Here is a 22,046-nt window from a genome sequence, read left to right on the forward strand (position 1 = left end):
GCAGGTCAGACTGAGGGAGGTGGAGCCACTTTTTTTGCAACAGATGAAGCTGGTATTCCCCACCTGATTAAGGTGCAGCAGAATGAATCACTAACACACCTTGTTCTGAAATACACCAGTGGCAAAACGACATTGCTTGTGGCAGTAGGCAAAGTGCTTATTAAACAGCAAGCGTTACTTTGCAAGCTTAAGATCACAAGTACTCTCTTTAAACAAACAAACAAACAAACTAACTAACTAACTAACTAACTAACTTTTTTTTCCATAATCAAGGCCAGTGAAGGGCAGGTCCCCAGAGGGCGCTGAGTCCAGCCCGCTTCCTCATTCTTTGCACTCTCACTAATGGGTTGCCTTTTTCAGTGAAAATTTCCTCACCCAACCCGGCAGCACTGGACTTGCCCTGAGCACAGCTGGGTCTCCTCCCCACGTCAGGCAGCCTCAGCCCATGGCTCCCAGGAATACCCACCCTATTCCTGTGTGCCTTCCCAAGGGGAGGGTTCAGCGGGTTTGTCCTTTGCAGACACTTCCTGATACACAGCACGTCTGCATTTTTATGGCCGATTTGGATAAAGACATCACTCCAGCTGGTAACTGCAGCTTCCAGATAAGACTGACCCCGTGACAATGTAAGAAACACCCAACTAAGGAGCAAGGAAGTGTCCATTTTCAGGCTCCAGAGTGGCTACATAGGCCAACACTTTGTTGCACAAACACAGAACAACAACTCTAACTAGAACAGTTCTCTTGGTAGTCATTATGTTATCTGTAATTGATTCTGCAAGAGTTTGTAGGCCCTACCATTAGAAAGCAACTTCTTGTGTGTGTCTTCGAATCAGATTAATAAAGGGAAAAAATATTTTTAATGAGAGAGCCTCTTGGTTTGCATTATTTCCTGAAATTCTGAAATTGTCATTTGTTGCCTTACTGGTGTTTCTTGCTCCTAATAAATTTTACATCAGCTTTTTAGAAGACTGAGTGTCTACGGCCCCATTTTGAGTTGCTGAAATACTGAGGTGTGTTGGAAAACTAAAGAGTATTGAAACATCCATAAAAAATCTCCTGCAGGTCAGAACTTTGTGCACTTTCTAAATAGGTCAGGGCTTGGTTCAAGAATCTGGTATTTCTTGAAGATACCCCTTTACTTCTCTGTCTCATTCTCCATTCAGTCACAGAGTCTGTGTGCTGGATTTATTTGTTTTACATTTCTTTGCTGTCCATTTTGCTGCCAAATCATCATCTCGTGCTGCTTGTCTTATATAAATGTTAACATTAGCAAGCTTCACAATAACAGTCTGGAAAGGAAACATTTACTTCTGAGCTTCCCTCTGCCAAACAAACCTACAGCGTTTGCTTTTTTGTGGCTACTAGTGGTTAAGGCCATGGGTTGTAAAATTGTAATGCTGTAGGCAGAGTCTATTACAGTTATGATCACTGTAACATGCACTTTGACATATTTATTGTTTTGCTTTTAAATTGGTGCATTCAGTGTGGAGGACATGTCTCTCCATTCCCTCATACAAGACAATCGCCATAGGTCATTGAAAGGCTGCAAGAAAAAAAACAACTCTGTTTTAAAATCTACTTTTTTGTTCTCGATGACACATAATGAAAGCATCAGTGTTACTTTTGTGTCCTGAAAGAAAGGGTGACGGCATGGAACGGAACATGATGCAGAGCGCTTGACGAGAGATAAACCATTGCAAGCCCCAGCTGGGCAGCATGGAGGCACTGGCTGCTCAGAGGGGTGTCCGGACGGGCCGGCCCCGCACACGGCACGGCACGGCAGGGCACGGCAGGGCAGGGCAGGGCAAGGCAGGGCAGGGCAGGGCAAGGCAAGGCAAGGCAGCCCAGGCCGCTCCGGGCGCCGCCGCCGCGCTCGTTACATAACGGGGGCATGGCGGGGGGGGCCGGCGCGCGCCGCCTCCCGCGCCCGCCTCCTCCCGTGTCCTCGCGGCACCCCCGCCCCGCCCCTCCCCGCGTGACACCGCGAGGGCGGGTCCCAGCGCGTGCCTCCCCGCGGCCCGCCTCCCGCGAGGGGCGGCACGTGCGCGCCCCGCCCCGCCCCGCGCGCTCAACGGGGAAAATCGCCCTTTCCCCTCCCGGCCCGCCCGCGCACGCTCAGTCCCCGCTGCCTCGGACCGTTCCGCGGGGCGCAGGCGCGGCGGGGACGGTCGCCGGGCGGGGCGGGCGGGGCGGTGCTTTCCCCCGCCCCCCTCCCATCGCCATCCCGATCCTCCTCCTCCTCCCGCCTCCACGGGGGCCGGGTGACGCACGTGCGCGCGCCCCTGCGCGCTGTTGTCCGCTCGCTCCCGTGCCGTCCGCCCCGTGCGCGTGCCAGCCGGCGGCGGGGGGCGCGCGCGGCGTGCGGGGCCGGCACGCGCGCTGTTGTTATTGGCGGCGCCGCCGCGGCCGCGGCGGAGGGAGCGAGGCGGGGGGGGGGGGGGGAAAGGGACGGGACGGGGAGGAGCGGAGCGGGGCGGGCGGCTCAGTCAGGGAGTTCTTTAAAGATGGCCGGAGCGACGGCCGCCGCCGCGACCCCCGTGTACTGCGTGTGCCGCGAACCCTACGACGTGAGCCGCTTCATGATCGAGTGCGACATCTGCAAGGACTGGTTCCACGGCAGGTAAGGCGTCGGGAGCGGCGCCGGGGCCGGGCGGCGCGGCGGGGCAGCTGCCGGGCGACACCGGGCACAGGCAGTGGCAGTCGCCTTCCCCCCTCCCGCCGGGGGGGGACAATGGCTGCGCGGCGGCAGCACGGGGGGAGCGGCGGGCGCTCGCTCGGTCCGGCTTCCTCCACCCCCCCCCACCGCGGCGGGGACGGTGCCGGCGGCCGTCCCCGGGCACATGGGTCCGCGGCTCTGAGGGGGCGGACGGGCCGGGCCAGGCCGGGGGGGGCTGGTTACGAAAGAGCAACAGATGCGGGGCTGGCAGGGCCGGGGCCACCCCGAAGTTGTGCCGACTCTGCAGAGGCGTCGCGTGTCCCCCCGCGCCCCCGGGGGGTCTCTCCCGGGACAGGGCGGTCTCCCGGCGGAGAAGTGCGGACACCGGGGCTGTCCCCGGCCGGGTGCGAGCTCCGGGCTGCCCGTCCGTTTTGTTCGGGGGGCGGCCGAGGAGGAGAAAGAGGGTCACCCCCGCGCCTCTCGCCGCTTTGACGTTTCCAGCCCGGTCCCGAGCGGCCGCCGCCGCGCGTGTGTTTTGCGAGCCGAGCATGTGAATAATAAAAGGCCCGTCGGCAGCCGCTGCGAGCGGGAGGAAGCGGCGGCGGAGGGGATTCACGGGCAGTTAAACAAAGGAGCAAGTTCGGGGCCGGTGGCGGCGGCGGCTCGGCCGGGCCGGGGCTGCGGGGCCGTTCGGTGCCGCCCCCGCCGTGCGGGGAGCGCCGGGGAGCGCGCGGCGCCCGTGATTGACAGCCCGGCGTTTAAATACCCCGAGCGGCAACAACAACAGCGCCGGCCGCCCGCGCCGCGCCCCCTGCCGGCCAGGGCCCGCACCGCCGCCCCCCGACCCTGCCCGTCGGGCCCGGCGCTCGCAACGCAGCAGCGGGGGCCGTGTGCGGGGTCGTAGTTGTTTGGGTTTGTTTTCCCTTTATTTATTTTCCCATTTCTTCCCCTCAAACGGCAAAAGACAAACGCCGACTAAAAGTAGGTTGCGTGTTAAGGTGTTACTTAACAGTAACTGTTATACACGGGTGTTTTGTTGCCGCGTTTTAGGACGAAAGGAAGACTCGCAGCATTTCAGATGTTTACTTGTTTGATTTGTTCTTTGTACATGAGCTTCTCCCGGCTCGAACTGCAGTATAATAGAAAGAGTGAAAGGGGCTTTGTAAACCATAAAAACTGGCAGAGCAGGCTTGTTGTACCTTAAAAACAACCTCTCATTGATATTTTTAACTAGACTGCTACTACTCTTGCCAGTACTGTTGTTTAGAGTGAGACACACAACAGCTCTTCTGGGTTACAGCAGCTTAATAGAAGTTTGTCAGAGCTCGGTTGCTGCCTGCAATAAAGGAGTAGGCATTGCCTGAAGTGTTTGTGTGGTTACAGGTTCTTTCTCTTCCAAGTCTTCTTCTGCATTTGTCTAGTTGCTCTTTCAGAATGTCCTGGCAATTGCTCAGGTTCCATGCAGGCTCAACTTAAATGCCATCCCTGTGCGTCAGTATTGCTGGGGTATGGGTGAACTAAATTTCTGAAATTGTTATGAGGAGGAAAGCATTGCCTGATCCAAAGGTGGGACAGACCACTTGGTAGCTTTCTTGGATCTTGAGGTGTAAAAAGCTCCACACAGGTTCCTGTGATTGAGCTCTGTCGTGTAATGGGCAGAAAAAGCCTGCTAGCACTAAACTGCCTCTTGATAGTCTTAAACCCTAAGAGTGGAAAATAAGCAAGTAGGCCAGCAAGAGCTGGCAGCAGCCAGGCTGCTTTGGGATTTAGCTGCATGCTCACCCGGTCTCATGACTAAGGGGTAGGTTTTTGGGAGATGTGTTGCCCCCTACCAGCTGTGGGAGTGCCTTTCCCCTTGCTTTAAGAGTGTCTGAAGACTGTTATATAGCTTGTAAAAGAAAACACACACTCTCAAATCTTTAAGTTTCTGGTGAACTTCATAGTTTCATGCTTTCTTGATTTTTTTTTTTTTCTTTTTTTCCCCCTGGCCTGTGGAATGAGACTAAGGTGTGTTCTGTCTTAAGAAACATACAAACCCAGGCTGTGGTGTGCTAGCATGATACCTAGCGCATATTACTGGATTAGGGACTCTTTGCTGCCTTCCTGTGTACAGTCAAGAGAGTGCCTGAACAGTACAGTGAAGGCTGTACAAAGTCTACTCTGGCAGATTGTTACTTAGTCCCTTTAAATTTTTATGTGATTTTTTTTTTCTGTGTCCTTCTTGCACTCACTGTCTTCAAATGATTTGTACTTTGGTTTGCTGTTATCAATGTATTACTGTTATGAAATACGAGTTTTATTGCTTTTGTCCAATATTTGTGTTAAAGCAAATGTTTTGTTATGCCTGGCAAGGCTGTGAACCTGCTTTGTGGGTTTCAGTTACTCTCTGAGTGGGCCTAACATCGAGCCACAGTCTGGAGTAATTACCCCTTGTGAACAAAAGAGTGTAACGTGGGTGCCTGAGCGCTGTTTGAGGATTCGTCGCCTTCCTGAATGGCTTGCAAGTGTGCAGAGACTACAGAGCTTTAGATGTGACAGACTGTCAAAGCTTTCAGATGGGCAAATCCATTTATATTCTAGACAATTTTTGTGTTTTCCCCATAATTTTATCTGCTTTAAATGAAAATGTCACATTAAGCTGATTCCAGCTTTCTAACTTGTCTAGAATATACTCTAGCTAGAATGAAGCATACAAAGTCCTTTATGCTGCTCTGTGGGTTCAACTTTCTCTTGGATCTGTTCCGTAGCTCTTGAAACCTCTTTAATTTCTTGGTTTTATCTTCAAATTATATGTATCATTCTGTGATACTTCTTGTGCTGTCTCTGCCTTCCTTTGTTTTTTGATGCTTTGCCTCAGTTATTAGGTTAACGACATGCTGTCATCTTGTTTGTGGTTTTTTTTTGCTGTGATATGTGTGCCTAAGTTATATATCTTTTTTAAAACTGATCTTGCAGTCAGCTTTGCTCTTGAAGTATGTTTGTGAAGTTTGCAGAAATACTATTGAACTTTTTGTCCGTTTTTCTGTCCATGATACATGTACTCAACTAGATTTATATGTGTTGCATAGATGTGACTTATTCCTGTAGACTAGACCTCAGATCAGAACAAACTGAAGTTTAAGCATATAATTCAGTTTTTGTCTGCACAGTGTAATGTTGTCTGTGATATTTCGGAAGTAAAGTACTGTAGAATTGGCCTTTTAAGGAGGTTGGCTTTGTAAAGCTGCACTGGTACTGTACTAGTTTGAAGTAGTGTGGAGAAGTAAGTCAGGTAAACTGAGAATTAAAAATGCAGGTGCCCCTATGAAGTCTTGTGTGTTGCACTTTTCCAGGGATGTTTTGTTTCTCAACAAATATACAGTGAACTTCTAACATGTCTCAATGATGAATAGGTTAAGAAATTATTATTATGTGCATGTCAGTTACAGATCTCTGCCTTTTCAAATGCCTGCAACCTTTTTTGTATTTTTAAATTACAAAAAGGTGTTTGGTTTTTTAAATTAAACAAAGTAAATGTTTTACTCTTCAAAGTTAGAGCAATGGGGTATAAGAAAGGGAAAGCATCCTTTTTTTGTTGTTGTTCAAAATTAGCAGTTTACCTGAAAATTTCATAATGGTGTCAACTTTGGTGTCTTCCCCTCAAAGAGAATTTTTTTTTATGTTTACAGAAATAAATATTTAATTTGAGCAGCTCAGGGAAGTACAGCACTGATCTGTATGTAGTGTACATATGTACATGCTTCTATTACAAAGCAAATTGAATTGATTAAATTTATATGGAATTGTTTTTAAGTTGATAGCTCTTGCTCTCAGGATTAATTTTTAATTTTGTATATTCTTGAAAGAATTAACTTTACTCTTTCCTACAGCAGTTCATTGGTGGTATTTTGCCATTAGGTATTTGATATTTTTTACAGCTTTGTCATTATTAGAAAACATTTAATAACATAATTTGAAAAGAAAGGTGATTTGTGTACTGTTTGAAGATTATAATTTAAACTGCAGATGCCTTGAGGCCTTTTTTCCTCACATGGAGGAAAAAATTGGTGCTAGAGTCACATCTGAGTGAGGTTCAGGTAGAACATATTTTTTCTGATATCATATGGATTTGAATGTGTCTTTGTTTGGTCTCTGAAGAAACACAAAACTTCTCATCCACACCTTAATATGATCTTGATGTAAAATCGAGGTTTCCCTTTTACAGCTGTTAGGTTCCATGGTACAGGTCTGTCTGAACGCACTGATTTATACTCTGAAAGCAGGCTTTCTCCTTAAGAAAAGAAGGAAATGCATGTGCTATAGTGACTACTTTTCCTGAATTGGTTCTTTGTTTTGGAGCTTTTTACATGAGGTTCTGCATGATGGGCTTTGCCAGCTCTTGCTACTGAAAGAGGCTGTCCCACTCCTGGTTGCGTGCTACTATAATTCCTCTTTTGCTGGTTCAGTGCTTGCCTGATTGGTAAATCAACTCTGCTCAGAAAACTGACAGAACCCATTCTCTTGCTGGGTTAGCTTTTTGTTGGGTTACTGAGTTGATTTGGCTCGTCAAAGGCGAGGATGAGTCCCAGAGTGTTGCAAAACACTTGAAGGAATGTGTTATTGGAGATGATACTGGTGGGAAAAGACAGAAGAATTGCTAATTTTTTTACTTCACTGCCCACTTTGGGATTGATAGCTCACCCAGTTTTGTAGAGCCTTGTTTTTGTGTCTCAGTCACCATGTGTGATTCTGCGTGGGCCCAGTTGCTCATCCAGTGGGGTCCAAGGGAATCAAGACATTTCCAGTGGAGCTGCAGGAGCACAACCCCAGAACATCATCTGTTTGCAGGGGTAGGCAAAGCTCTTGTGTCTGTCGTGGATTTGGAGGACAAAACATGGTGATGCTCATGTCAGGGAATGTGGAGGTTGCAAAGAGACTGCTTACATCCAGCCACGGTCTGGTGTAATTACCCCTTGTGAACAAAAGAGCGTAACGTGGGTGCCTGAGCCCCTGGTTCAGACCTTCTCTCTACAGAAAATTAAGGCCTTGTAGTTAGAAACATTCAGGGACCTGAACAGAATCAACAAATCCTTGTCCAGTCAACAGAACTTTGGTCAGGCACCAGAGGGCTTTCAAGCTGACTTTCTGGCTCTTGTGATGTATAAGCCTTAAATCTCTCATGTGGCAATTTGGGGGATCTTAGGGAAGTGTTTTAGACCACAAGGGAAAGCTAATGTGTTTAATCTTACTTTTTCTTGGCTTAACCATATTTCCTCAGAGCTAAAATGGAAGTCTCAACTTAGTCCAATGAGCTGTGTACCCTCTGCCAAAGAATTAAGTAACTTGAAGTGACTTCAAGCTCTTCTAACAATACAAAAGCTGAAACAGTTTTGGTTAAACTGAAAAGAAACTTGTTATAATGAGGATGCTAGACAAGCACTTGTGTAACTGGATGTCTGTTTCCAATCATTTATATTCTTCGTTTGAACAAACCATTTTTTTCCTCTTGGTTCCCATCTGTGAAGTGGGAAGACTTATTAATGCATATTAAAGTTAGATGTGTTCTACCATAATAAGCACTGAAGAGTTGCAAGTATTCAAATTGCTTCAGTTTTTGAAACTGTGTAATAACATGTAGAACTGTGTGCAAGTTTTTCTCTTTATGGTTTTCTTGAAGAACTGGCTTTATTGAAAGTAGGCGTACTTTGAAAGTTAACACTCCTTTCCTTGAGATCTGTAATTTTGTAATTTTTTTTCATTTGTTCTGGAATAAAGCATAGTAGATGGTTTAGCTTATGCCTTCTGATAAAGTAACTAGGATAAGAAAAAAACATATTGTCCAATAAAAATCTGTAAGAGAACTGAACGGTACACAATTCAGCTTTTCAAACTAGAGTCCAACAAGATTCTAGTGAGTTTCTAAGCAGTTACTTAATGGTAATAGTTCTAATTTCTAAACCACAAATTAATTATTACCTTTTCAGTGTTAGTTAAAAGATAGAGGTTCAGATTTAGTTATTTAAACACTACCTCTAATTTTCTGTAATATTATAGTTTACCTGTGTTTTTAGTATAATTGTTTTGTTTTGGTCTTGACTGTGCAAATGAAGGCACTGTAAGTATATGTGTAATTTAACAGTGAATTTTTTATTAGCTAGTTAATTTATGATGATTTGATATTCCAAAATGTTATTTGTTGATGCTCATGAAGCACTTCAGTATCTTCCTTTCCCTTTATGTTTAATACATAAATGATTTGAGGAATTCAGATGTTTTCAGAAGGCTCAGTTTTGTGACTTCCATATCTAAAAACTAGAGAGGTGAGAGGAGTCTGGCTGGCGAACTGCTACTTGGTACACCTAATTTCTCTATATACCTATTAGGTGCTACAGTGCAGAATGTGAAATATATTCTTTTTATTTTAAACTTATCTTGATCTGTTGATAATGATGAGTTCTCTTAGAGCAGCACATTTGCAGTAAACTGACTTAAGCCTTACAGTGGAGTATCTCTCTGTTAACTGCCAGTGGGCAAAATCACATTAATTTTGTTTTCATTCTTCATTTGTGGTTTGGGGATAGTTTTCGTATTCATTAGCAGATTTTTTTAAATGATCAGTGCAGTTTCTGTGCACTTTTTGCATCTTGTGAAAGATCATGCAAGAAGAGTGTCTCCATTCACGTGACAGCTTGCACAAGTTGAAGATGAACTAATACTATTCATGTAACTATTTGTACTTTTCCTACATCACTGTAAAATAAAATACCATTGTCTCAAAACAACTCTGAGTAATCAGTCAAGATTTCCATAGGTGCAATGCACATACTTAAAACCATAAACATGCTCAAATTTTACCTTTGTCTCATTGCTCAAGTATGAAAATTCAATTAACAGCATTGCTATTGCTTTATTATCAACATATGAGAGGTATTTTAGTGAAATATATAGCTTTTAAAAAGCTAAGCTATTTTTCATTTTGTCAGTTCTTTCTAATGTATTACAACATTAGCTCATGAATACACAGAACTAACAATCTATGGAGTATGAATCGTCTTGAGATGTCTGCTGTGTGGTGGTAATATGGATTTATGTGGCTGGTAACCCTCCTCAGGTCAATTCTGCTTTTGAATGGAATTAATATTTAATACTTTTTCTCCATTACTTCAGCATTAACTAAAGTAGACTTCAAAACTGGTGTTTCTTTTTGAAAATACTGAGTTCATTGTTGCAGGCAGGCATAAATGCTGATGTTCGCCACAAAAGCAAGAAAGCTTTTTTTTTAAGTCGTCCCACATTATTCTGTTTTAAAAGCCAATTGGAGTAAGTGTGATTGTTCTAGATTTTTAATATATTGTGGTCTGAAGTCTATTTATTTGCATCTGAAACTGTCAGTTGACATTGTAGCTAGGCTGGGAAATTAATTTCGTAAATTTGTGTTTGTTCCATTTACATTAATACTTTATTCGCTTAAAGGCTCTTGAAGCACTCTTCACGAAAATGAGTGCAAAGAAAGGTGACTCTCTGAGAAATGGAATCTTTGATATTGAAGATAATGTGATTGCTCTGTTCTGTCATTCTTGCCACTTATCAGGCAGTATTTTCTAAAGAGAGTGACATTTTTCTTTTGGAATATTGATGTTTGCCAATAAATGAAGTCCAGATCAGATAAATGAAGAGCAGCCAAAGAAATTGCTGTGTCTTACTACCCAGCAGTACTTGTAAAATGTCTGGTTGTTTTGTTCGACATACAGATTTTTATTTTTGTTTCAATAACAGGAATATTTGGATCTTTTCACTAAAGGATTACATCATGCTGTTGACTTGCAAAACTTGGTGTTAAGAACAAGCAGAACAAGAGAAATGAGGTGTTGCAAGTCAAGGCAGGGCTTTTGGAGTACTGCTGGGCACATCTCTGAGGTGCAGAGTGCTGCACGGAGCAGCCTAGGAACAGTACCAAAAGCAAGGTAGCTGTGCTAATGGGGCACTGTGCTCAGGAAAGTATTAACAGTCTGCCCTGTCAGTGTAGTGTTATCCCTTATTTCAGGCAAGTGTGCTGTGTTGGCATATCACAGCCTCAAGCCTGCTCTGTTCTAGGTATTGCTCTGTGCTTCTATTCCTTATCTAACAGAGGACCAAAATCATGTCAAGAAAACTGATGTGCACATGTAGTCTCTTAAATCTCAAGCTACGTTCTGACTACAGTAGTTGCCCAGAGGACACATCAGTGTGAGGCAAAGGTGAGCAGCAACTTGCTGCCTCTGATGCTGTGCTCTCCTGTGTGAACAGCTAGATCATCTCGGGGCATCCCTTTGCTTCTCCTAACACTGCAGTAAAATGTGCCTCCCTGATGGAATGAGTATCACAGAGGTAGTTCAGAATGCTGTTCTTATTCTCACTGAGAACGAGTGGGACAGCTGTAGTATTGAGTGATTGGCCTGATGTCCTTGCTGAGAAGTGCTTATTTAGCACTTTAGAACTGAGTGAAAGCAGATGCCTTGGCTGTACCTTACACTTCCAGCATGGTCAGCTGCCTTGTGCTTGAAGCATCATGAAACTGAAGGATTTAAGTATGAACTAGGGTTACGAGTAGATCAGAAATTGCTGAAGCAAAGGTGCAGCTCTGAAGACCTTCCGCAAATGTTACCTCCTGACTTTTATATTTTACCAGTAAGGGCAGATTCTAATTTCTCTTCAGCTTTTGGAATTGATAGCTCAACTAGCATCACCACTGAGAATATACTGAGCATTCTATTTCCTGGTCCTTATTTGACTGTGGAAATAAAGTTATTGTCTAATGAAAAAACCCACACATCTTCACTTTAGAAAAGAATAAACCTTTTTACTCCTGGTTGGTTTTGATACTAATAGATCTATCAGTGTAAGAGGGAACAAAATCTTGTGTATATTAGTGAAAGGAAAATATCACTGGTACCAGTGTTCAGCCTCTCAATGTCAGGTGCTATTACTTGCTTCCTATGAAGATGCCTTGGATACAAGTGGTCTTTTCCTGCAGGTAGTTCCTTACATTAGAGAAAAGACCTGACATTTCTCTACAACCCTGTTTGCTTATTGCACATCAGTGTTGTTGTGGCCTTTTTAGTCCCCCCAGCATATAAATGTCAGTGCTTGTGTCTAGTTTGGCTGGATCTTTGTTTTTCATAGGGTTGCTCTGTGTCCAATTCTCCTTTTTTTCTTTGATGTCTGAGACAGTGATGTGACGTGGGGACTAGGACAAGGAAATGAGCTAATATCATGAACAAGTGGTAAAACATAAAAAAAAGCTTCAGCTTTTCATTGTGATCAGTGAAATGATGTTGAGCAGACATCTTGTTTGTCTGGACTAAACTCACATGAAACAGGCAGGGGTACATTTACACCATGTGATTAAGAGTGAGCTGCAGTGCATTCCTTACTGGTTTTGATACATCTGTGCTGAGAAGGGGAGTGAATGCATCCCTGCACTGTGTGATAGCAGTTCTCAATGCAAGCTACATGGAACACTAGCAACCCAGGGTGTTGCTAGCGGACCACAGAGCAGTAAAGCCTCTGTTTGCAGTTTTCCAGTCCATTCCAGGGCAACAATAGTAAACTCTGATATGATTTTCATGATGCATTATTAAATACTTTGAATATTCTATTATTTTGGGGGTGGTGGTTTTCTTTCCTTTTTCTTTTTTTCTTGTATCTCTACTAGGGAATTTGGAGATAGAAGTAGCAGATAAATGTTTTATATAAATGTGTTGCTTAACCTAGTAAAATAAAATTATGTTTGTTATGCCAACCTGAGGAAGCTGGACAAGCATCTTTCTAGTGTGAACATATGCATTGCTCTGAGCCCATGAGAAATCCAACAGCTTTCTATGAAGCTTGTGCACCACAATATTTTGGAACAAGTTTTTGTTAGGAAATGTGTTCTATCCCTTAATATGCTTGCCATGTGTTTAGAAGAAAAACTGTAAATCTCTGAATTATCATTGTTAGAAACATACTGACTATGTGCCAAGAGGATGGGAGTAAAGTAGATACTTCCGTTTCAAAACTGTACCAGACACAAAATAATTGAATGTAACTTATGGTTTTCAGGTGTCTGAAAAATTGAACTGAGATCAGAAGATTTTTTGGTTCACATGGGGTATCTACAAAGGGAGTAAGCAGCCTTGTATAGAGGAGTCTTGTAGGTGAAAAGTTGGATGGAGAGAGATCAGGAGAGTAAAGACAATGTGAAGGAAGCTTTTCAAAACAAAGAATACATGGAGAATATTGACTTGTACTGCAAGAGTGTGAAGTTTTAAATTTGAACATTAATTTGTGACTGAAAAAAGCTTCTGTGCTAAAATGTCTGCTGCAGTGACTAGTCACTCTGAAGTGATGTGAGGAAGATCCAAGTTCTAAGGCAGCCAGTGGGTTTGGTGAAACTTGCTGATACAAATGCATGGTTGAGTTTTTGATTGGATGGAAACTACTTTGTGGTGTGCAGAACATGAGGAGTGATGATCAACATTAATTCAAATTTAAAATGTCACTTTCAGTATCTGTCTCTCAATGGAATCTGGCCTGAATCAGCTGCACCAAGTCCAGTTTTAATTACTGCATTTTCTGAAGATAAATACATAGTTGGAGGTTGTCTTATGTAACTGTATGTCTTCAATTGCTAAAGGAGAAAAGACGTCTTTTTAAAGAAAGCAGACTCTGGGTGTATTTAAACTGATGTACTACAAATTACGTTGTAAGGTTGGGGAGTTGGTTTTTTTTTTATATTTTTAGTTTGAATTAGTTTCATAGCCAGTGCTATGTAATATAAACAAACTGATGATAAACTTTTCTTCTGTAATTGAATTGTAAGAAAATAGCTTAATAGTTCACTCAGCGATATGTCAAACTCATTAAAGGCTCTTTAGAGATCATTGACCTCTAAATCTTTTTCTAGGAAACACTTCTGGTAAAAGATTATTCTTCTGTCAAGTATTTACTACTTATTGCGAATTATCAAAGAAGAACCTCTTTGGCACTTTCAGACTATGTTATTGGAGGTTGTAAAGAAAAGTAAAACAGCATTATCACTTTGAAGCCAGAAAAGCAACACCTGTTGACATAAGTGTTATTTATACTCCAAAAAGCTTGGCAGGTATGTGGCATGTCTTTGGCAAATTTCAAGTCCTTGCCAGTTTCTGAAATATTTGGAGAAATTGACAGTTCTGCCTTTTTTAAAAGGAAAACAGGTGCATTCGTAGTCCAAGGGATAGACTACTATATTTCTATAGGAAGCACTATCAAATCTGAAGACTAAAAGAAAGTATTACTAGGTCTTAAGACTTGGAAAAGGTTGTGCTGCAATTCATGCTCACTTTATCTATTTATTTACTTATGTCAGGAACAGGGACCAGAACTTAAGATACTCTTGTCAGTGACTGAGGGTTTTAACCAGACCCTTGTGCTTGGGTCATGTTACATTCTGTTCATGGCCCGTAATTCTTGGATACTTTTCAGAAGAGTAAGAGGTCCTAAGTGGAGGAGATAAAGAGTATCTTTACATAAAAAGTGAGCTGGAGGTGAACATTCCCCTGAGATGTGTGGGCTTGAACTCTTAATAACCTGAATAAACACATCTCTGTTGGAAAACCAAAGTAACTTCTCCCTTCATAATAACTTTTTAGTGCCCAGCACTTCGATAGTTTGGCTTAGACACCAGGGAGCGTGGCACATGCTGGGTGGGAGCACAGGGTGAGCACAACAGGGGCAGCTTCTGGAATTTTTGGGTGAAGTGGTGAGGTGCTAGCTGAGTGTAGGTACTTCTGAGATTAGCTTTCTGATGAATTTAAGTAGGCTTTAGGGACTAGCATCTTGAACTGGATATTGCCCTAATGGCCATATATAGATGAATGATTTCTTCCATGTTCTTGCAATTTTTTTTTTCCCTGCTGTTTAGATGGATTTCATATGCTTTCATCTGTGGCCATTGACATTTGCCCTGTCTGTTACCTTTCCCCTTCCATCAGGGCAATTTTCACACATTGATATTTACACATATTGGTAAGGTCAGACATTTTCTCCCAAAGAATTAATTTTGTGTTTTTCACAATAAGTGAGCCATAATGTCTCCTGTAATTTTTACAGGAATGGTAAATCAGTATTCATCTCCAGGGAACCTTTTGCAATAGGCCCTCTGCTTCATGCTTCATATTTTTCCTATGCATTTCTTTGAACATTCTTGTTGAAGTCATGGGAATTTTGCCTACTATGAAGAAAAGGTATTTTAAGAGATACATATATGCACACTACACATACACTGATATATGGATAAAATAATCTTCTTTTTTCCCATAAAAAAGCACTGAAGCTGAGTAGCACAGACTGTGAAGTCAAGGTTACCTCTAAAAGTGTGTGTGTCAAATTTAGATTAAAACATGTGGATTTGTGCTTTTACAAATACTTCAGATTACTCTAAATAGCATATGATAGAGCAAAAATGGTTTTGGTAACCCGGATCTGAACTCATAAGAATTTTAGATTAAAATCAGTATGTCCAATTATATCCAGAATAAAAATAATGGATGCAGATAAAATTCAGTGCTGATGTAACTCAACCCCCAAACTCTTTTTAGCTTTGTTCTTCACTATTTGAAGTTTCCACATGGTCTGGAAATTACTGTGCTTCATTAATTCCATCTGAAGAGGATTGAACAGTTATATTTCTGTAGCTAGAATAATGTGTAAAAGTAACTTCTTGATATGTTATGGACTGCATGGGTGCAGTTTTGACCAGCATGCCCCTCTGGACCTCTGTAAGCATCTGAGAATCCAATAAAGATCTCTAAATTACAGGCATTATCTAGTTGATGGAAGGAGATTTTTCTGCTTACTGCTCTGCCAGCCAGCCAGTGTAACATCTGATATTTAGACTCATTATCTGGGTATCTGAAACAGTTTGCTTGTATCATAGCTTAAATAGAAGTTAATGTAATCAGATACTCCATCTGCTTTTGAAACGAGCATGGTGAGCTAGAGATGAGCCAGTTTGCTCTCAGATTTCTTCAGAAATGAAGCATCTGTCTCTACTTGCTATTGACTGCAAATCTATTTGCCTTATACAAGTAAGGTATTTCAAAGCCATAGGAGCTGTCCTGCAATTTTTTGTTGTGATTAGAAGATGCAGAAATCATTCAGCTTAATAAAAAGTGTGTTAAAACGTTTCTAGCAATATCTGAAAACATATTGCAGGCTGGAGGAAGAATTATTCAGTTGAGAAGATGAGTTGAAAAATGTCCTTGATTTTTATTTTTTATTTTTATTAAAGAAGTATTTAAGGAGTTGAATTTTGAAGGCAAAAGAAACTTTATTTCAGATACAGCTGTAGAGTCTCTCAATGCTGCTATGAATGTTCAGTTACTTAATAGAGGGCTCTAGGAGGTCTTTAAAACCAATCTGGGTAAGAATTTTTTTAACCCATTTAGGTGGTAAAGAGTTTTTGGTGTAAGGAGCCAATTTAAAGGTGTGTAAAGCAGGCTGAAGTCAAGTTTGCTGTTGCTGCAGTCTGTAAAGGAAGCAAACAGACACAAAGTAACTCAAGAATAAGGGATTTGCACCAATGGAGTTTTAAGGCTGTGCTAATACTGGTTACTGGTGCTAGAATGTGGGAGACGGAAGTATGTACCTCCAAATGTTGTTAGCAAAAAGTCCTATTTTCAAATCATTCCTGACATCATTTTTCAGTTGAAGTGGCACAATTTAAAAACAATCATTAGTGTCCTAATCAATCCCCTCAGGCCAGGAAGTCATTGTGGGTTTGTTGTTCACTTCCAAATCTTTTTTTATCACTTGAGATACTTAAGAACAAGATGGATCTGATGTTGTCTACTGCCAGTCTTACTCAGGATGTCGTAAGCTTTGCAGACTGTGTATGGCATAAAATACCAGTGCTGATAGTACTTGTCAGGCTTCACAATCTTTTTAAACAGCTCATCTTTATTAGGCAACCAGCTTGTACTCTCTCTGTAGGAGTCTGCAGTCCGTGCACTTTGTAGATCAGGCACAGTCAACACTTATAGCTGTTGAGAAGGAGCTGGAGCTGCTCAAGACATACCAAAAAATTCCCAAATGGATTAAAAAATACTTAGAGTGCAGATTGTCTGAAAGAGGTGGTTGAACTAATATTAGAGACACTTGTTACATAAAAATGATATAATAAATGGGTTTTTTGTGAGACTTTGATGTAGGTAATTATGGAATTTAGAAACTGCTGAGAGTATGCAAGTCAGTGAGTATGCAAGAACCATTAGAGAGATTTTGTTTTGATCAGTCTCTAAAAAACACAAGTATCTTCCCACTTCAGAGTGGTCCTCATGTCTCTCAAACTAGAAGGTGGGAATTTAGCTGAAGGTTTGTGCTTTTGATCCTCTGCTACTTTGCAGAAAACCGTGTTTGATGTGGTTTAGAAATGTAGCTTCCAAACTGTTTGGATTACTTGTTCCATAGTTCCTGTTGTACTTCAGTGCATTGCTGGAAAGAGTGTTTTGTAGGCAAATAATTTATTGATCGTGGTATGATATCATACACCTGCTGAGTACTTGCCTTAGCTACTCCTGTAGCTGGAGCTACAGATAACTGGTCTCAACGAACAGATCAGACACTTCATCAGAGAAGGAGTGGGATGCCTGAAAGAAGCCAGACTAAGACCATCTTAATGCTGTGCTAAGAAAACCTTGGTTCACATATGACATCTAGTGCCAGTGCATGTGTCTCTTGGATTCGATAATGCCTCTCTTGATGTTGTGCAGGGTGTATGGTTAAAGTTGAGGAGGTTTTTCAGGTGTAGGCAGGGATGTTCCCTGCAAGCTTATTGGTAAGCTATTGGCAGTGTATCTGTTAGGCCACAGTAGTTCTGAGCCTTAGTGAATAATGAAGTCCCAACAGTAGGCCTGGCCAGGTCTAGAGACTTCCACTGCTGGGAGGAGCAGTCCTACTTCCTATATCCTTCTCTCCGGGTTATATGGTCTTCTTCCCTCTCTCATGGATTGCCTCTGACAGTTACCCAACTGTGACTTGATAAACGGGCAAAATACTGGCTAGGTTAGTTTCTGTCAGATTAGTGAATAAAACCAGGTTGCCTTGTAACCAGGCAAGTGTCAGAATCATTGCAGGGAAGGGGAGTGGAAGTGCTTGCTTGGAAGGAAGTGGGTAACCTGCCTGTTCCAGCAGCTGCAAGCCATTGAATCAGTGCAAGCTATGTAATGTAATTGCTTCCAAAGATTTGTTTGCCATTTTGGATTGAACCTCAGTTTCTCTTCATAGGGTGTGTTTTTATAATTCTGTTAATTTCTGCCTACTTTCTTTCCCTTCCCATGCCCTCTCTCTTTGAGACAAGTACAAAAGGCCCTTGCTCTACCTGATAGGAAACTGCACTGGAAGTGGAACTGAAATTCCTGTTTATTAAGTCAAAAGACTTGGTTGGGTGCTAGTATATGTTAAAACCTTATAGTATGCAGTATTCAATTGAGATGGCTAGTGAGAATTGACAGGAGTCTGTGCACAAGTTGGAGCTGAGGAAGATTAGGATAATAAACTAATAATCTAAAAGTTGAGGCAGGCAAACAAGTGTAGACTGTGTATCATGGAATTGTTAAGGTCAGAAAAGACCACGTAAGATCATTTGAGTCTAACCATTAAATGTCATGTTCCCCACTAATCCATGTCCCCAAGTGCCACATCCACATGTTTTTTGAAGTGGATTGTAAGAGACAGTGATTCCGTTATATATATATATACACATATACACACACATATATAATTAGGGACATGTAATAAGCACCTTTAATTTGATGTGTTAAAGTTGCCATAGTTGGTTTGTTCCTGAATAAGTGAACATTTAATTAACTTGTATACTGATTTCCCTCTGTAGAGCTTAGGATATTTCTTCCTTGTTTTTACTGGGGAAATAACGGTAGCAATTTTGGGTAGTAGTTTGTTCTTTGGTAGAATACAATCACACAGAGGTGCTCAGTTAAGATGTCTCTTTCAAGATGGATATGGAGGCTGCTTTAAGTGGTTGAAGATTTGTACTGTGGTTGGTTTTTTGTTTTCTTGATTTCAGACAAGAGTGTTAGTTCTGCCTTTAAACCCTCTGATTTGAAGGTATTATTTTCAAGTACCTAATTTTTGCTTATTGCAAGTTCAGGATATTTTTTAAAATAAGTACAGTTAGAATAACCCTGTCTGGGAATTGAAATAAGGCAAATAACCTAAATAAGATGTAGTTATGTGTCAGGGTGGTTTACTAGGTTGTTTTATCTTAGTGGGGAGGAGGTTAACTGTTGACTTGGAGTCTTGAGGAAGAGGTAAAAATACATCATTGAAGAACTTCCTTAATCACCTAGAAAACCTTTCATTAGTGTATACAGAAGCAGTTATTCTCTCTTTTTGTTTCTCCCTGTCAATGCCCTCTCTCTCTAACCCAAATAACTAATATGTGTTTTCTTCTGTGTGTTTAGGGCCCATAGTATCTAATACTGCTGTTACAGACTGTGCATTACAACCAGGACTGAAATTCATGCTGGCTGTGGTCAGATAAATTTGGACTCCAGTGTTCCTAGAATTAATTAAAATCCAATGTTAATCCTTTTTCCTGCATCAGTTGTGGGAAGGACAGGATAGTTCTCTTTTATTTCAAGCAGCTGCAACTTCACTAAAACATAGTGCCTGAAGTCAGATTGGACTATTGTTCTTCTTCTCTTTGGTGTGTCAGTCTGGCCATGCTGGGAAAATGAATGGAGAAAGAGGAGTCTGAACTGCTGTAGAGAATCTTTCTGAATTCCTGAACAGTGTGCATTGCTTCATATGTGTAGGGTTACACAGATTACTGGTTTTAAAGTGCTAAAAAGAATTTCTTCATGTCAGGTCAATGTATATTTTTTCTTACTTTCAGACGAATCTTGTGTCATGATTCACTTGCTGGTATCATCTTTGTTTCTCTCAATAGTTTTACACTGAAATAAGGCCTTCAGCTATCACAGCTGCTTTTAAAATATCTCTTTTTTTCCTCTGCTCTCTGACAAGTTGTTTAGTTTTGAAGCCTGCTGTAGTTTTCTTAAATGTTATTTCTTTGTTTGTCTTGAGGCAGCTTATTTTGCCATAATCTCCACTAGAAGATTCAGGTTCCTTCAGACCTTCATTTCTGTAAAACAATGCTTTTAAAAGGACCTGAACAGAATTAATTGTAAATGCTGTTTTAAAGCAGCTTGATGCAATCAGTCTGATTGGGAAGAATAAGTAAAAATCTCATTTGGCATAGGAAGGATGAAGAATTTGCTATATGCTTAATAGACAATACTAAACAGAAGGAGTACATTAAAAAGTACTTCAGTAATATTAATTTGGCTCAATCAGGAAATTGTCATTAGGAAAAGTAACTTCTCATAAAGCTGCTACACTTAATACATGATGGTGACTGCCATTATGGATTAACCTGAACTCTGTGTCTCTTCCTAGGGGTCGTACATTGTAGTGAAAAGTTGTTTGACCTCAATGTATGTTTTTGCACATAAAATTGTTTGGATTTTCTGAGAATGCAATTATTTGACTTCAGTTTGAACAGTCATTTGACTTCATTTTGCTTAAATTCCTAATTGTTACATGAAATGCTTGTGTGGAAAATCAGTTTTCCACACAATCTTTTCACCAGTTATTAGAAATGAGAACATGTTGATTATGCCAAACATTCAGTTGTCAAAGTATTTTCTAAAAGTAATGACTCTCTCTTGCCTTCATTCTAGCAATTTCAATAAATTGAACTTACTGTACTTAAAAAAACAGATCTTGGGGAAAAAAAAGTCTTGCGTTTCAAAACCATACCAGTTTGTTTTCAGACTGGACTGGAATTGTGGAATGGAAGAGTCAGTTTACAAATAATGTATGTCCCTGTTTTTTCCCTGAGATTTGAGGTAACATGATGATTATATAGACTATGTGGCTACTTTCTCAATGCAGATAGAAGGTTTGTTGTATTTGTAACTGAATCTGTTTCATTATGTAACTTGATAGCTTTGTTCCATTGACCATAATTTTCCTATTAGGTTTCTACCTTTCAGAATCTATTCTTTAGAATTAAGCTTTCGTTGACAAGATGTCATGTACTGATTTTATTTATTTTAACCTCTGTGCTTTGAGGGAGTGATAAGCACAGTTACTTGAGAGAGAAATTATGTACACTGATTTTCTTTCTCAATGGAAAAATGTGCAAGAGTATTGCCATTAAAAGTGTTTTCTGAAAGGACAACACTAGCATCACTATCAAACTTTAAGTTTTATTGCAGAAGGTACAGGAAGTCTGAACCTTTGGAAGGTCCTTTGGAATTCAATGTAGATCATATACTTGTCTGCATGTTTGTGTTACTGCAATACCTCATTTCAGAGAAATATTATGTAGCAGTGGGATTGAATTACATTATGGAAGTCTAAACCTATGTAATGAACATTCACATTTTTAATGTGCAATTTGATGGTTAATCATGAGTAGACCAAGGCCTCTTAGGGCTTTGGAAGTATCAGAACAGATGTGTCTGAGCAATCAAAGGTCAGTTTTTTGTATATTATGGCATGCAGGATTATTGTTCTTGGGATTCTTATCTGTGTTGAAGGATGATGTAATATTTAATAAGTTAGTATATTTTCAGGTATTTTGAGAGTTGGCCTTACTGTCATTGTTCTGTCCTTCAGAACTTGGTGGAATGTGTGTGAGTGAATAAAACTAGGCAAGCTGTTGGGCCAACATGCATATATTCTATACGTATCTTAAAAATATTGTGGTTTTTTTGGTTGCTTGGTTGGGGTTTTTATTTTCTTTTATTTGGTTTTTGGTTTTGTTTTCTTTTTTTGAGAATATTGGTAACTGAGAGAGGGGAAAGTTTGCTACAGATAGAAAAACAGAATAACTGCTATTTTAAAATAATTTTAAAGTGCAATTATGCATGTTCTTTGGGTTGTGTTTATATCAGTTGCTTCCTTTTAAAAGGTATTTTGTTTTGCAAAATGATTATGGCAAAAGCAAAACTTGAAATATTTTTATGCTCAATATTTTTTTTTAATTTAAGACAGTAATTCAGTATCTAGTGTAAAGAAGTTTGTTACTTTTCAAAAATTATTTCATTTCTGAAGTAAATCCTTGTAAGTTTATTGTGATTCCAAAACTGTTATCATGGTGAGATATAGTGGAAGGAAACACCACATTTCTCATGGTGCTTTGTGGTTTCTTTTGGTCTGTTTTGTTTTCTTTGGCGTAAATGCATGCATTTTGAAGAGTGGGGCTGGAGGGGAAATCTGTCTAGCTTAAAGTCCAGGTTTTAAAAGCTCACAACATTTATTTTAAGTTTTAAACTCTTCTTCAAATAAACTTCACTTGTTCATCTGTTCTGGTGCT

General features: G+C 41.0%; 1 protein-coding gene and 1 long non-coding RNA gene across 4 annotated transcripts in view; one reads left to right on the top strand and one right to left on the bottom strand.

Annotated features, from left to right (window-relative positions):
* Positions 1-1,439: 1,439 nt before the first annotated feature.
* Positions 1,440-1,791, bottom strand: LOC128808199 (uncharacterized). The gene is made up of 2 exons (XR_008437396.1): positions 1,625-1,791; positions 1,440-1,546 (listed from the first exon to the last, which is right to left on the bottom strand). It is a non-coding gene; the product is annotated as an uncharacterized LOC128808199 (long non-coding RNA).
* A 671-nt stretch (positions 1,792-2,462) lies between these two features.
* The window catches only part of KDM7A (lysine demethylase 7A), a 61,715-nt gene continuing 42,131 nt past the window's right edge, over positions 2,463-22,046 (top strand). For all 3 annotated transcript variants that reach the window (XM_053977326.1, XM_053977327.1, XM_053977328.1), the window contains exon 1: positions 2,463-2,623. In XM_053977326.1, the coding sequence (XP_053833301.1) occupies positions 2,508-2,623 (116 nt within the window). In that variant the 5' untranslated portion in view covers positions 2,463-2,507. The remainder of the gene's footprint in view (positions 2,624-22,046) is intronic.

Source organism: Vidua macroura, chromosome 5 (genome assembly GCF_024509145.1).
Source record: "Vidua macroura isolate BioBank_ID:100142 chromosome 5, ASM2450914v1, whole genome shotgun sequence".
Taxonomy (NCBI): Eukaryota; Metazoa; Chordata; class Aves; order Passeriformes; family Viduidae; genus Vidua; species Vidua macroura.